Source organism: Harpia harpyja, chromosome 1 (assembly GCF_026419915.1).
Source record: "Harpia harpyja isolate bHarHar1 chromosome 1, bHarHar1 primary haplotype, whole genome shotgun sequence".
Lineage (NCBI taxonomy): Eukaryota > Metazoa > Chordata > Aves > Accipitriformes > Accipitridae > Harpia > Harpia harpyja.
The window spans coordinates 81,460,083-81,474,826 of NC_068940.1; the positions used below are offsets into that span (position 1 = coordinate 81,460,083).

Genomic DNA, 14,744 nt, shown 5'->3' on the forward strand with positions numbered 1-14,744 from the left:
GGTATGAAATTTCAAGGCATCCACACTAAGGATAATAAGACTGTGCATCCCATACATTTAATAAATTATGAGCTTATTATCAGGTACCCCCATGCCTCACATGAACAACTCCATCCAGTGCGTGGGAATAGAGTACAGTAAGAGAAAGAAAGAGAAAAATGCTAAAAGGTAGCAAATAATAAGGTTTGCTTACTGTTGGTCTCTCTAACTCCAACAAGAGAAGCAATAAAAGTGCATCAATCAGGACTTTTTTCTGTGATAGGGATGTTCTCCAGTGTTTTTAACAGCTTGCAAATTCCTATGACTATAATCAGCCTGATCCCACTGTGCTCCCTGTCAGATACCACAATGGCTATAATCTGGCACCTGCTCGGTACAAAGCTTGGAAGTGAGGCTGGGTGCCCACAGAATAAAAATTAAGTGTGTTCACTGTGGAGGGGGAGGATCGGAGGGAATTTAGGAATACTGGTGACAGCCTTTTTTCTTCTCTCTCAGCAAGAGAGTCCTGACTACGACAAGTCAGAAAACGCTGCTATTGTTCTGCCTTAAACCTCCCTCTTCCAGATGCAGAATTTCACTTCCAGAAGCAGCCAGCATGGGGATGTGTTCCCAATAAAATCAGCTATGTCCATCTGTCTCTTCTGGACTACCCAGCTTGCCCCATTTTCAGACTGTTCAGGAAGCAACAAACATTTTCTTGCCTTGATCATTTTGCAAATCCTCTTCCTCATGCCTGACTTACGTAGGTACATCACCTAGAAAAGCAGTGGGTTTAGATAACCTAAGCTTTTTTCATCCTTCCAAATTCACTGGTTTTCCTCAGTGCAGAATTGCCTGGATCCCATCGACCTGGAACTGCCTCAAGCAGATTTTTCTACAGACAACCTGCCCCAGATCCTGATCATTCTCCCCTGCAGACTACTGTAGTGTCTCTGATAGAGATATCCCTGCAACGCTGTAGAAACCTTTCATCCGTTTAGTAAAGTACAGGGACCTATATTACAACTTAATTCACATGAGAAATCATTTTCTCATGGTCTGTGCTGTCTTTGAAATTCTCCATTGGAACTGGAAACTGTTAAATAGCAATCTATGTTGCTGTCTAGCTAAACATAAACAGACCCATGAATTGGATTCTCTCCTAACACAGTGTACAAGCTTTGATTCATGAAAACTGAGGTGGAAAGAAAGAGAAGTGATTTATAACACTAAATAATCTGCACATTTCTTCAACTGCTGTTATTGCCACTTAGCGAGACACAGAGACACTGAACAGCTTGGCCGCTCCTGTCTGGCTGGGAAGAGCCTGATGTGCTGTGGGCTCTCTTGCAATGAGATAATAATAATGGTGAGGACCAACAACCTCACAGCCAGAGGTGCAGTGAGAAGTCAGGAGTTACTGGCTCCCGATGGTGGGCATGGCTCACTGCCCTTTTAACAGAGCCCAGAATTGTCAGGGTCTAGAAAAAGTGGAACAGCACAGATGGATTGCATCAAACTAAAAAAGGGAAGAAAAATGGGTTTTATCTGCAGGTCAGATCACACACTTGCCCTTGCTGCAGGATACTTGGTGTGTGAACTGCCTCTGCCCTGAATTTTATCCTCCTGGACCGGAGACAGTAGCTCAGTCAGGGGTAAAGGTTTCCTGCAGAGCCGGGAAACCAGTGCTGGCAGGTCCAAAAGCACAGGGCCTGCAAATCAGGGGGACTGGCAGGTCTGTATCAGCACAGCCAACACATCTTCATCCTGGAAACACCTTTCAGTTAAGGTAGGATTCCTCTCACCTGCGCTTAGCTGCCAAAAAATGAGGTGTATAGTCCATGTTAGCAAGCTAGGTTCCCTTTATAGTCAATGAAGAGAAGGGTTCATATTCTTCCCAGATCCCACCCAACACCATCCTGAGGGATATATGGATGGGTATAAGTACAGCTGTGCAGGTTGCAGGGGCAAGTCCATTCTACCTGCATTTCTTCACACCAGGATATGAATTTATCATCAGTCACAGTGAGAGTGGAAACAGAGACAGCATCTGATAAAAGCTACCCAGGCATGAATATCAACACGCAGAAATTTCAGTGCTGCAGATTTCAATCCTGTTCACATACTATGACTGATAATGGAAAAAATTCTTACAATTACAAAGGATATTATTATGACAAAGCTTTATAAGATACAGACAGGTGTAGTGAACAGCAAACTAACATTGAATTGAGAGTCAATACACAGGAAAATATGGAAACTACTAAAATCCTGTCTGTGGTCACAATTCAAAGCAGTTTGCCCATGTCTTTCTGGGAAAGCATTTCTGTGACTCTAATAAATGTCCTGTTTTTCAACAGTATCCTTTCTTTTACTCCCAAAATGACAGCTGAAGAAAATTACAGTGAAACAGTATCAAAGGTTGTTCAGATTGAATCTAATGCTATCTAGCAGGCAGTGGAATAAATACCAAAGGAAGCAGCGGCATCCTTTAAGCTAGGCTGAACAAAGCATGGAAGTACGAGCTCCTGTGTTTGTTTGGAGCGGGGGGCCTTTCCAGCCCTGCCTCCCCCAGCACAACCCGCAGCCTGCAGCTGTGATTCTTCAGTGCAGGGAGAGACAGCGGCTCGGAGGAGAGCCAGTAAACCCCAGCCCAGCTTCAGGCTGGCCTGCCGCTGTACGAAAGTGAAGGGCTGTGTCATGGTTGTGCCTGGATCTCCAGCACCCCGCCGAGGTGTGTGGATCCAGGGAGGGAGAAGCCGGTGCCCACTCCACTGCAGCTCAGTAGATGATTCCTTCTGGTTCCAGCAGCAAGTACTTCTTCATGGACAGGGGGATGGAGAGCAAGGGGACTCCTCGGTGACACCTTTCTGACAATATCGCCCGAATAGCACATCTGCATAAATGCATGAGTGACCGTGGTGAATTGCTGCACACAGTGAACAAAGAGTCATAGAAATCCTGGTGCCGCTGTAAAAAAACACAGGTGGGTTTTAGGGCAATAAGGCTGTTTCCTGCCCTCCCTTTCCCCTGCCCACATGCAGCCCTTGGCAGAACAAGGTAAAAAACACAGCCAGCCCCCCTGTCCCTTGGAGGCTCATCAAGCACCGGGGACTTGGTTTAGCCAAAAGCCTGCGCAAAATCCTTACGCTTGCCTCAAATATTTAGTGTTAAGTTAAAGGCCATGATGAAATCTTTAGGTTTGGTATGTCTTTTATCCATGAGTTTGAGGTGGGGCTTCCTCTGTGGTGTTAGCCCTGATCTGAACAGACGCTGCAGCCAGCTCAGGGTCAGCGCATGTGGACGAGTTAATCCTCTAAACCTCACCACAGGGCAGCGAGGCAGCATAATGCCGGCGTTACCGGTGAGTTCGCTGGGGCTGCAAACGGCAAAGCACCTTTGGGCTTACTCATTGCCCCAGTGGCCTTTTAGAATAAATAAAATTACATCCCCACGAGAAGAAAAGTGCAGATGCTTACAAATGATGTTGAAATAAAAGAAGCAAATGGTAAATACGTGCAACTGGGTGTGACTTGGCCTTATTTTATAATCTTGCTACTTGACAGATCTGGTTACACATATTTTCAGGTACACATTATGTATGGAAAAGTACGTATTTGTGTCAACAAAAGATTTGCTTCAATTTCATGTCAAATTCAGCAAATAGCTTTGACAACAAAAATGAAAATCTCAACAAAGAAATAGAGCAACTGTGGACTTTTCCAAATAAGAATGTTCCAATATTTCAGATTAAGATTTTTGTTTGAAGAAAAATTATTATTATTAATTATTGTTATTAAGGTGAAAAAAGACCTTTAAATTCTAATTTTGTGTTTACCCAGCATGATTTCTTTTAAATTTTTCTGAACAAATCTGACCCCCCAAAAGTCTCACAGTTCCCATGGCTATATAACTCTGCATTATAATATGGATGGAGTTGCCTAAACATCACCGATAATGTATAGCAGATATTGGTGCACTTAACTTTGGCACTGATTTGAAAATTTTGAAAAAGCCCAGTCTTAATAAAAGACTAGATTTAAACTGGAATATTGGGAACTATGAGGATTTCTGAATTAAAGGGATAATTATGTCAAAGCATATAGTTTGTCACACAGCTTTGCCTTTTGACAATATCTTCTCCTCTTTGATCTCTTATTCTTCATTTAAATTCTCCCTTGTATTTGCATCTAACCAGTCCTGCTCACAGAAACCCAACTCATGCAACAGAAACTAGATACATAGTCATACTCATGTCAAATGGTACTTTTATAATGTTAGCTGACTTCAAAAAAATATAAATATATGTATTGACAGATCTGAAGAAACACCAGTCACAGCCAGAATCTTTGCACTTGCTAAATGCAGGGAGAGCTGAGCTCCTACAGCACCCCTGACAGGGGGTGCTCCAAAGGATAATGTTGCAATGAAAATTTCTCAAAAATGTGTCTTTTGTCAGTGAGTGATATGTTTTTGTCAAGTGAGTGGTATTAAATGGGGAAGTCCTAAATCCTCTGAGATGTTCTTCTCTTTCAAAAGCATTCTCACTTTTCTGTGGTCGGATATGGAGAATGCAAATAATGAGCTTGGATTTTACTTGGTTACAACTGATTAAGAGCTTACCTCAAAGACGTCATCAGGTATGGCTGCTTTCCACTTAGATGTTGATTTGATGTGTTTGTAGGTGTTGACAACAACCTCCACAGCTCTTGGGTGGGAATGACAGGCTTGTAGCACCTGCAGGCAAGATGCACAGAGACCATGAGTACCACCAAGAAGCTGGGGCTAGCCTGGATGCTTGGCACTGTGCAAGGGCATACTGAGACGGACATAGCCAAAGAATTATGAGAGGATAAGGTTGGAGATGCAAAGGACACAAGCCCTGTCTACGCTATTCAGTGCAAGTACAGCAAGAAACCCCAGGCTAGCCCCCAGTAGAGCTGTGCACAGCCCAGTTTAACACCATACAGAAGTACTGGCTTAGATCTCCAGAGCAGTGTAGCTTGCTGACTGGGTAGGCTTTATCACCCAAATCTGGAGATAACTTGCTCATAGCTGGGTTGAGTGACTCAACACCAGACAAAGGCATGCACAAAGTCCTTGCTCCAAGTCATGCAGCACAGGAACAGAAAAAATCCCATCACATGAATCAAAAATGCATCATTACAGGAAAATTTAAAAGAAGACTGGGACATAACACAGCTCAGAAGTAGGGCTTCCAAGCCACATGAGGCCCCTGACACAACTGCTCTGCCCAGTAACTTTAGCTCAGTAGGAAAAAAAACAAAGTCTATTGTCACTCGCACTCAGGGAATAACATTTTGCATTCACACCATATGATGCATAATTTTGTCCCACACAGTCACCAGGTTTTCACAAACAAAACTGCAGAGCATCCCTCTGGGATAAATATCATCTTACATATTTTACAGATGGCAACTGACAATTTGGAAGGGAGGTCCTCTCCATGCAACAGGAGAAAGGTGGAGGCAGGAAGAGGAGACCCGAGACCCGGCTCTCAATCGCACTCTAGGAAACTAAGTGTTGTTCTGTTACAGACAGGGCCAGTTCATCCTGGGCTCAAGAGGGCACAACCAAAAGATTGGCATTTTATTCAAAGGCTTCTGGTTGCTTGGCTTGTTAAAACTTTACATATACAGTGGAGGAGCTGCAAAATGTTGCTCAGGGCACTGGATGAGAGAGAATAAGTCCTGACTACAGCAAGCTTACTTAGTTGTCTGCTATAATAAGACTGTCAACTACTTCTGTCAGTGCCTTGGGCTTTGCAGACATTTAGAAATTCTTTGGGAGGGATCCTGCAATTTTTTTTTCTTTTTTTTTTTTCATCAACTATGAGCCCAGGCCTGGCATTTTCCCTTAATTTCTCACATTTCCTGGGAATGAGACAAAGCTTTATTGAGATTCATTTCATTTTGAATAGATTTTTAAAGGCCAGAAGTGACAAACTGAATCAACTGGTCTGATCTCCAATCTTTGGTAGAGGCCATGAAATAAGCATTTCGTATAACCCAGTTAAGCCTGTATGGAGCCAGGTTTGACAAAAGCACGTAGGTTTTCTGAAATGAGAAAGTGAATCAGCTCTGAAAAATTAGGCTTGAGCCAGCATTTAGAGTTCAGGGTTTCAGGTTTGTTAAGAACAAAAATGGGATCTGGGTCTGATTTCTGACATTAGCAACTGTAATTTCACTTCAGTCAAATGATATCACTCTTACAATAGGTCACCTCACAAGGTTTTGGGCATTCTGGGCCCACAGTTTACAGGACTCCAACAAATCCGGATACCACTAAACCCTGAAGTTTCGATCTCTCACCCCATTCCTGTTTCAAGACATCACCTCTCTCCATATCCCTACTGTACAAAGCCATCCTTAACCTTATGGAATTGCAGAGGATATATCCTAGCTGCTCCATGATTCAGTAGCAGCTGGTAGCAGATGTCAGGCTGGGCAGCTGGCCGCACAGATGTCACTTTTATGATATACTGTAGGGGTGCACAGCCGTTGACATCCATGACATTTGCTTCTGCTCCTGCCTCCAGCAGCATGTGCAGCAGGACGTGATCACAGTTCCAGGCAGCTTTGTGGAGTGGGGATTTGAAATCCTCATCACGAGCGTTCACTTCAGCTTTATAGTCTAAGAGCATCCGACAGATGAGGTGGTGATCCGGGCTGTATATCTGATCCTTATAGTGCAGGGCCCAATAGGCTGCACAGGCCAGGGGAGTCTCCATGTAGGCATTGAGAGCATCAACGTGCGCTCCTTGTTCCACGTAAAAGGCCACGAGCTCCGGGATACCCAAACGCGCAACGAGGTGCAGAGGAGTCTCCTCATCTTGGTTGTTTGTTTTTATGTTCACATTTGCTCCTGCCAAAGAAAGATGAGGGGACAAAATGAAGGCAACGAAAAACCAGATTCGGACATCTCTCTGCTTGAGCCCTGCTACCCAAGGAGAAGGTGAGGTGGGAAACTGGCGTAAAAGACACATATGGAAAGGCAAATAGCTAGGGATGTGGATTCTGCATTTCTTGAGCCTTCAGGAAACCCTTAGAAACTTCAGGTTCTTGGATCCAGCCTCAGATGTGATAGCTTGGCCCCAAGCTGGCAGAAGACCTTATCTGAGCGCTCCATTTTGGAGCAGCATGCAGGTCCAAATCTCTGTGTAAAATGCTTTTTCCTAGAAATGAAGAACTGAAGGAAAAAGGAGAGCTTTACTCCTACTCCGGAGAACAGTTCTGCTCGGATCTGCAGCACCTCATTAACTGCGAGCCTGGAAGAAGGGCCATTATATGATCGATCCAGAGAGGCTATAAAAACCCCAATGCCAAAGTCCCCGGCTGAGGGTCTGGATCCTGTTTCCAAGCTGTTAAGGGCGCTGGTACGACTGCTCCGTCTGTGCCGAGGGGGCTGTCGCAGCTGAAGCAACAGCACCATCTGCTGAGCAGCCAAGCCGGGCCGCGGCGGGGGCGGAGGGGGGACCCGAGCCCCCACCCGGCCCCGGCCCCCCACCGGCCCCCCCACCGGCGGGGCTCCCCAGCTCCTGCCGGCTGCAGCGTGACTTGCCGGCTGCCTTCCCGCTTTCCAGCTACCGGCGATTCGCTCTAAAGAGATGCAAATGACTGCAGGAATAATACTGAACGCTGCTTATTAAGAAAGAGGGGAAGGCTGGCGAGACCCCATTCCCCAGAGCAAAGCAGAACCGCGGTCAGTGTAAAAGGGCAGCGGGGCCAGCAGGCTGGGGGGGCGAGGGGCGTCTTCCCGAGGCAGAGGGTGCCGAAGGCGACGGCAGCGGCTGGCTGGGCGAGGGCTCCTTGGCAAACTGTCAATAATGTGCTCGTGCAAGAGCAAGCGCACGCTGTGCGGCCAGCCCTCTTCTCTTACGAAGGCCCTTACAGTCCCAAATTGACACTAAGACTGAGGTGTAAGGGTTGGGAGGGAGGAAGAGCTGTCAGAAATTACCTCTGGGCTGGAAAACCTGAGTGCTAATGCCATTAGGCCATGTTCAGCGTTAGTCGTGTTGGACGTCCATGAGAGTATCAGCAATCTAAGCTTGGAGGTGGTAAACAAACAGGGGATCAGGTTTGCTTGGTTGGCGAGTTGCCCAAACCAGAAGTGGTTAAACTGCATTTCCCTGGAGTGTGACACCACTCAGTGGAGGTGGCAGGGTGGGAGATGCATCTTGGAAACTTTGGTGCGGGGACATTAACCGAAACCCTGGCTTCAGCTCTTGGGTGGTGCTGCTATGTGAACGTGCACACCTGCCGCATTTTGCTCCAGACCTGTCCTGTTTTGTCTGGAGTCTCCACATCTAGCTCATACGGAGATTCAAGTTTACCGAGTGCTTTGGGATGCAGGGTGGCTTGTAAAGTATTATTATTCTGTTGTTGATGGATGGGTGGAGAAAGCCTACAGAATACATCCTTTCATTTGCATTCATCCTATGCTACATTTTATAAGTGTACATTTGACTTTTAAGCTTTTCCATGGTAGCAAATTCAACTCCTGCTGTCAGGACTGTTTGCTTTGGGCAGGATACAACTGGCAGCATTTATTTTCCTTTCTACCAAACAAAATAATATGTATCTTTCCAGCAGAAGAAAAACTATGTGGTTATTCACTCGGGACTGCAGATTGCCTTGCCCACAAAGCATACTTGGGTTCTGCATCTCAGGAAAAGCCTTCAATAACAACACATTTAGCAAAAAAACCCCCAAAAGTGTTTGTATTTGCCATGGCATAGTGTGATAAAGAGGGGAATCTGTCTGTTTATAACTGAGGACTTGAACTACCTGACTTTGCTGTACCTTTTATGTCTGTCTTTTACTGTCCCCTGAGTCAGCATCCTTGTGTTAAGGAAATAGTGTGCGACACCAATTTATTTATCCAGGAATTACGTCTATTCATAACTTCATTTGTTACAGACAACCAGCAGCGTAACGTATCTTACTTTGGGAAAACAAAAATCTTAGCCTTTTTTTCTTCCCCAGTCCCTAAATAGATGCAGGAGTTTGGCTGCTGATGAAGAGATGGTATGAAAAACTACATCCAGTTTTTCTAGGCCAGGTCTCAAAAAACAAGTGGTTGAAAGAATTTTACTGAGATCAAGGAAATTTGAACAAGAAAGGAGAGCGGTACACTTTCATGTGAAAACATCTCAACAGTAAACCTAGATGAAGGAGACAGAAAAATAGTAGAGAAATAGATTCAGAGGAGCTGTTCTGCTGAGGGACTGACCGGGCAGTGGGCTGGAGGCACTGAAATGGGAAATGATCCTGGAGTAACGGTCAGTGGCCAGGGAGAGGGAAGGACAAACGGGGTGAGGAATCAGAAAGGGAGAAACTTCCTTTGATCAAAGAGATGGGGAAAAGGATACTGAGATGAAGACATGGGTCAAGTGTGGATGGAAGTGATAAATACAATGTACTTCGACAAACTGCCTCCTAAGAGAAACCACCACCACCTCTGGGCATACCACCAGAGATGCTCCAGAGCTTTACCTTACCTCTCCAAACCAGCTGCTGAGCACAAGGCATGGAGGTTCGTGTCGTACAGAAGTGCAAAGGCGCTTGTCCACTCATTGAAAAGCAGTTCAGCTTAGCTCCGTGGTTGCAGAGGATCTTGAGACACTCAACATTTGCCATTTCACACGCTACGTGGATTGCAGCTTTACCATTGGGCCGGCAGTTGATTGTAGCTTTGTGATTGAGGAGGACCGAAAGACTCTCCAGATGTCCATACATGACAGCTAGATGAAGTCCAGTTGCCCAGGATATTTTTAATTTGTAGCTAGGCAGCCAGTACCCTGTACAAAGTGAAAATGTGTTACCATCCTTGGCAAAGACTTTCATCTGGACTATCCACCTACTGAGAATAATTGAGGGTGAAGGAAGGGTTGGAGTTTTGCTTTAATTTACTGCAATTTCAGCAGCTACAGCTTAGTGCATACAAAGTTCTCTCAAGTATAATTTCATTTGCATTACACACTTTTACTACATGTGCTGAATAGCCTGCCTTTTGGAGAGGTAATTCCCATGTAGATGTACTCTGAAGGCAGCTTTTGTTTTTCTTGTGACCTGTGTAGTCTAAATAAAAAAAAAATAGGCTTAGAGCATTTGAAATGCCACCAGCTAAAAAATATGGGGGAAATGGGATCTTCAGCCTGCCAATAGCTGAACAAAGGTGGCATTGGAGTAAGAAGGCAGCATTTACTTAGGCCAGTGACTCAACAGATAGCTCAGCCTACTATTTCTGTGTGGGAGATGGCAGGATCTTGCATGTCAGGAGCTGGATTCAGACCTACAGTGATGCATTGTACATAGATGACCCCTGGCAATGTGGCTGCAGCTGTATCACAGGTCGCCTGCCAACCACTGCCCCTGAGGAGCGTGAAGCGAGGAGTTTGGATGCTGATGTAAATTAGGTTGAAGAGCCAAATAGAAGCAGTGACACTTTAGCATGAAATTTGGCTCCAGAATGTTTGGATTTTTCTCTGAAAATGTCACAATTATGGTGTGGGGTTTTTTTAATTACCAACAGGTGTAAGACCAAATAACACTTAAATATTTGTTCCCAAAATAGGACTACATGCTTAATGACTACACAGAGACAGTCTCAGAAGTGATTACTATAATCATTTGTTTAAAAAAAGCAAAACACAATAATAATGTGCAGAAGGGCAAGAAAAGTCTAAAACTTCTTCTTTTCTCTTTCTTTTTAGATACAGCAGCTGCACCTTAGCTAGAAAGTGCATACAAAACTTTCTGGGTTTGATTTATCTATTTCTCCTTGGACAAATGCCTGGTTGAATACTGTTACCATGTAAAAGATACAGAAAAAAATACTAAAGATGTATAATGACGTCAAATTAATTCAGACCTCCATTTTAAAATCTCTAGTTTTATATAGTTTTTCAACCTTAATGTCATATAGATACAGTTTTTACAGTATTCATGTGTGTTGTATTAGACAGAAAGAAGATGGAGAGGAAGAAAAGAGGTAGATAGAAACAAAGTGCTGGTGGCAGGGAGAAACATGGATTAAAGTTTTTCTTCCCTCCTAGTTAAATTGCAAGTATATTCTGAGATAAATGCCAGTAATGCAGTTGTATGCCTCTGAAAAATACTAGATTTTCACTGAAAGGTTACAGATATAAAATGGACAGTCATGACAGCAACTGCACCTCCTGCTCTGGCATGGCTGCAGTGACATGTTCCTGACCAATATAAGCATTTATTACTACCAGCGTGTGAGATGTCAGGGGTGAGAAACTGTCTAGAGACCATGGCATCCACTCTAGGACGAAATTCTGGGGGACTACCAAACCCAGGCCCCAAGGAGCACATGCCGCGAGCGGCAACAGCAGGCAGCCCCGAGGCACCTGAGTGCCCAAGTGGGGTGACAGGCTCCTCTGCAGCCACTCAACCCTCTCTCAACCCGCTGACTACGCAGGCTAGGCTGGCAACTCCAGTAAGACAACCTTTTCATCATATGCCCCCAAACCAGGCACAAAGTAGGTGGGCTATATCCCAGAGTCTATGCTTATAGCAGAGCAAGTTTCTTAAATCACCTCCCTGTCTGAATTCACATGCAGTATTCCCCCTTGTTACAGGCGAGCTGTGGAGCACTGCCGGCTTATCCCACACGGAGCTGGGCCTCACATTTATGGCCAGATGTGAGCCATAAATGATATGTAACAGCAGGAAAGTGATCCTTAAAAGCCAAGTTATCACTTTATATAGCCACAGTTTTCCTGCCTGAGACCACCGTTTATTTCCTTTGCCTGTGCTGCTGCAGGTGAGCTGTGCTCTGCCCTCTGCCCAAACCCGCGGGTATCTCTGCGCCCAGAGGGACAGGGACCAGGCACTGAGCAGGAAGCAGACATGGGCTCCGTGGGAGGCCTCGTTCAGCTTGCCTGGCTTTTTGGGTGGAAACGTGAAAAAACCATGGCACACGCAAGGTCAGTGTCCTTGGGAGCTCTCAGCCTCTGGAAGAGAGGAAGAAAAACCACTCTGTCACCCATGGCATCTCTTTCCTGCTTCATTGCTTACGGCTGTGGCAAAGCTCAGGCTGTTCCTCAAGGAAATCCCCCTCTCATATCACAGTTATCTGGGATTCAGAATAAAAGTAGAATTTGCACAAGAGCTGATAGAGCGCCTCCTGCCTTTCGGACAAAGAAAGCAAATACGCTGCTGTGATTTAGGCCATAGGGTGCATTTACCTCTCTACTTTTTGGAGAAAGGAGAGACTTCTCCAACAGAGACAGGTTAATGCTTGCAGTCAAATGATCTACAGTTAAAAATCTGTGCATTAATCCTGTAGTCTCAAACCACAACCAGAATGCATTTCAGCCTGCTGAGAACAGAGGAAAAGGTATTTTAAGATACATTCATCACTGTGTGGGTTAGTTCAGACACTGTCCCAAAGGGAAGGACATCATGACTGCATCATCCTCACGCTAATGAAATCAAAAGAACAGGAGCCAACCATTAAATGAGAGGTAAACACAGAAAAGGAGAAGAGGTGGGATGTTGTGCCTTCTTTAAACCACAGAAAAAAAATGCATTTGCTGGGACTGGAGATGTTTATCTCCACGTATTATTAACTTCTGGCAAAGGCTGATTATTACTGTTTTCTAGATATACATGAACAGTCTGTTAGCAAGTAGGTCATGAAGAATGTTGATTTTAGCATAGAGCAAACTTGTTTTATTGCTTTAAGTTATAAGTTTTTGGAAACGCAGCCAGTGTCTGGCTGAGAACCAGTTTGGGTTTTCTGCACTCTAAAACAGATGTCTTTTCTGGTTGTGTTTTTCCAGATGATGTTTCTGTTTTGACAAACTAGCACATCCTCAGTTTCTGTCAGTTTGAAAAAAAATTCTCCTACCATCCAGCAACATCCAAGGTCTGCAGGATTTCCTTAGCTCTCCTGAGCTAAGGAAAACGCACTGTACTACCACCGTAAACTCAAAATGGAAGAGACTGAGTATTTTATGTTTCTAAATGGTCTGTATATGTGACTGAGTGCATGCAAGAAAGGTATATACCACACTTAGCCTGCATGTGTCTATTCTGGGCTTTGCACCCGAGTTCTCTGCGAGGAAGTGGCAAAGGACCCCTCTTTCTGGACTCCCCTGAAGCTGCAGTGGCTGCCTCAGCAGCACGGAGGCTCAGGCTGGTCTCTGGCCTGCCCTCCACCAAGCCCAGTGGGTACAGCTGGTAAGCTCCCCTACTGCGGTGACTGCGGCCGTACAAACCTACTGAGGCGTTACTGCCTATGAATCAGCTTACGCTGCAGCTTCAGAAGAGATAAAAGACCACAGTTTCTTGAAAAAATCACTCAAACCTGTCTACTTCCTGGCTGGTGAATGCTGCCACATTTACCTTGTTTGTAGGATGCCAGAATCAGGTTTTCATCTTCCACTTCAAACACTGTGTCCACGTCTATTTTCTTTTGGCTCAAGAGCTCTTCCAGTGTTTCAAAGTCATTGGACTTCAGGGCTTCAAGAAAAGCCTTTTTCACCAACTTTGCAGCTGCAGCTCGAGTAATTTTCCCCTCCGTATTCTCTCCCTCTTTGTGTGTCTCCTCCAGATCCATTTTCAAACGTATTTGTTTGTGCTGTGAAGAGGGGTACACTGAGGTCCCTATAGCACAGTTGCATGCTGAAGTTCCTGAAGACTAGAAGGTAATTTTATCACTCGGTCATGCTGATCTGCTTGTTCTATTTATACGAGGAGCATTTCAGGCATTGAAATGCCACTCTTAGATATCACCACACTCTTTTTATGAAAGTGAGGACAGACACACTAGCAATAACACCAAAATAAGAGTTATTTCCACAGGCTTTATACACATTAAGCTTCATTAACCACATGGTTACCCTCTGCTCCCGCCATACACGTACATTAAAAGACACTAGTCCCGGGTGTTGTTTCTCAGCTGGAGAAGTACTCACATTGCCTTTCATAGTTACCATTGCTGATTTATTGACTGCAGTGGGATGTGGTGCTCTGCCTGCAGATGCCTTTTAACTAGTGCATTTCAGGAAAAAAAAAAAAAATCCCCAAGGCACTCTTCTGTGGGAGGTAGCTCGCTCTTTCCCCAGGATAGCATTCAGCATGTTGGTCCTGGTTTCATTCCTCCAGCCATCAGGCAGGTCTCCACAAGACCCCCCCACCACACAGGTCTCACAGGATCCCTGATCTGTAAAGCCCCAAGGGAACATTGTGTTGATCGAGCCTGGTCTCCTGTATAATACCCTGAGCAGCAGGATTTCCCTAGTTTGCTCAGGGGCCACAAGCAGTGCTCCCAGGAAGGAGAAATGCTGGGATGAGGGGGCTGCAGAGCTGTACAGCCATGTTATGGGCTGAGCTCACACACCACAGGGGGCTTGCATGTGAATTAACTCACGTGCAAGCACAGGAGGCCACATGGGTCCATGGGCTCTTCTCTTTCCCCTGCACATCCTTCATCTAAATTCAGACCCTCTCCCTCACCACCCCGTCACCCACTGAACACTTCCTCCTTCCCCCCCTTTTCCTTCTCCCTTTGCTGGCCCTGTCCCTGTGCTGACAGCAGTCTGCGATGACGCAAACCCACACGTGGCCAGCATGAGCTGCTGCCATGTATCATGTAGAAGTGGTTCACACGTGCACCCACTTGGGCTGCTGGATGAGACCATAGCTAGAAGGAGACTATCCACCCTTGATTTAAATCACCCAGAAAAGCGGACACCACCACAACCGCTAAGA

The 14,744-nt window shown here is 45.3% G+C and overlaps 1 protein-coding gene across 1 annotated transcript; it reads right to left on the reverse strand.

Moving 5' to 3' along the window:
* Positions 1–2,070: 2,070 nt before the first annotated feature.
* On the reverse strand, positions 2,071–13,681 carry ASB4 (ankyrin repeat and SOCS box containing 4). Its single transcript, XM_052801965.1, has 5 exons — positions 13,377–13,681; positions 9,500–9,799; positions 6,374–6,864; positions 4,603–4,716; positions 2,071–2,949 (listed from the first exon to the last, which is right to left on the reverse strand). Exons 1-5 carry the CDS (start codon positions 13,588–13,590, stop codon positions 2,761–2,763), a joined length of 1,308 nt encoding a protein of 435 aa, XP_052657925.1. The 5' UTR covers positions 13,591–13,681; the 3' UTR covers positions 2,071–2,760.
* Between the last annotated feature and the right edge of the window lie 1,063 nt (positions 13,682–14,744).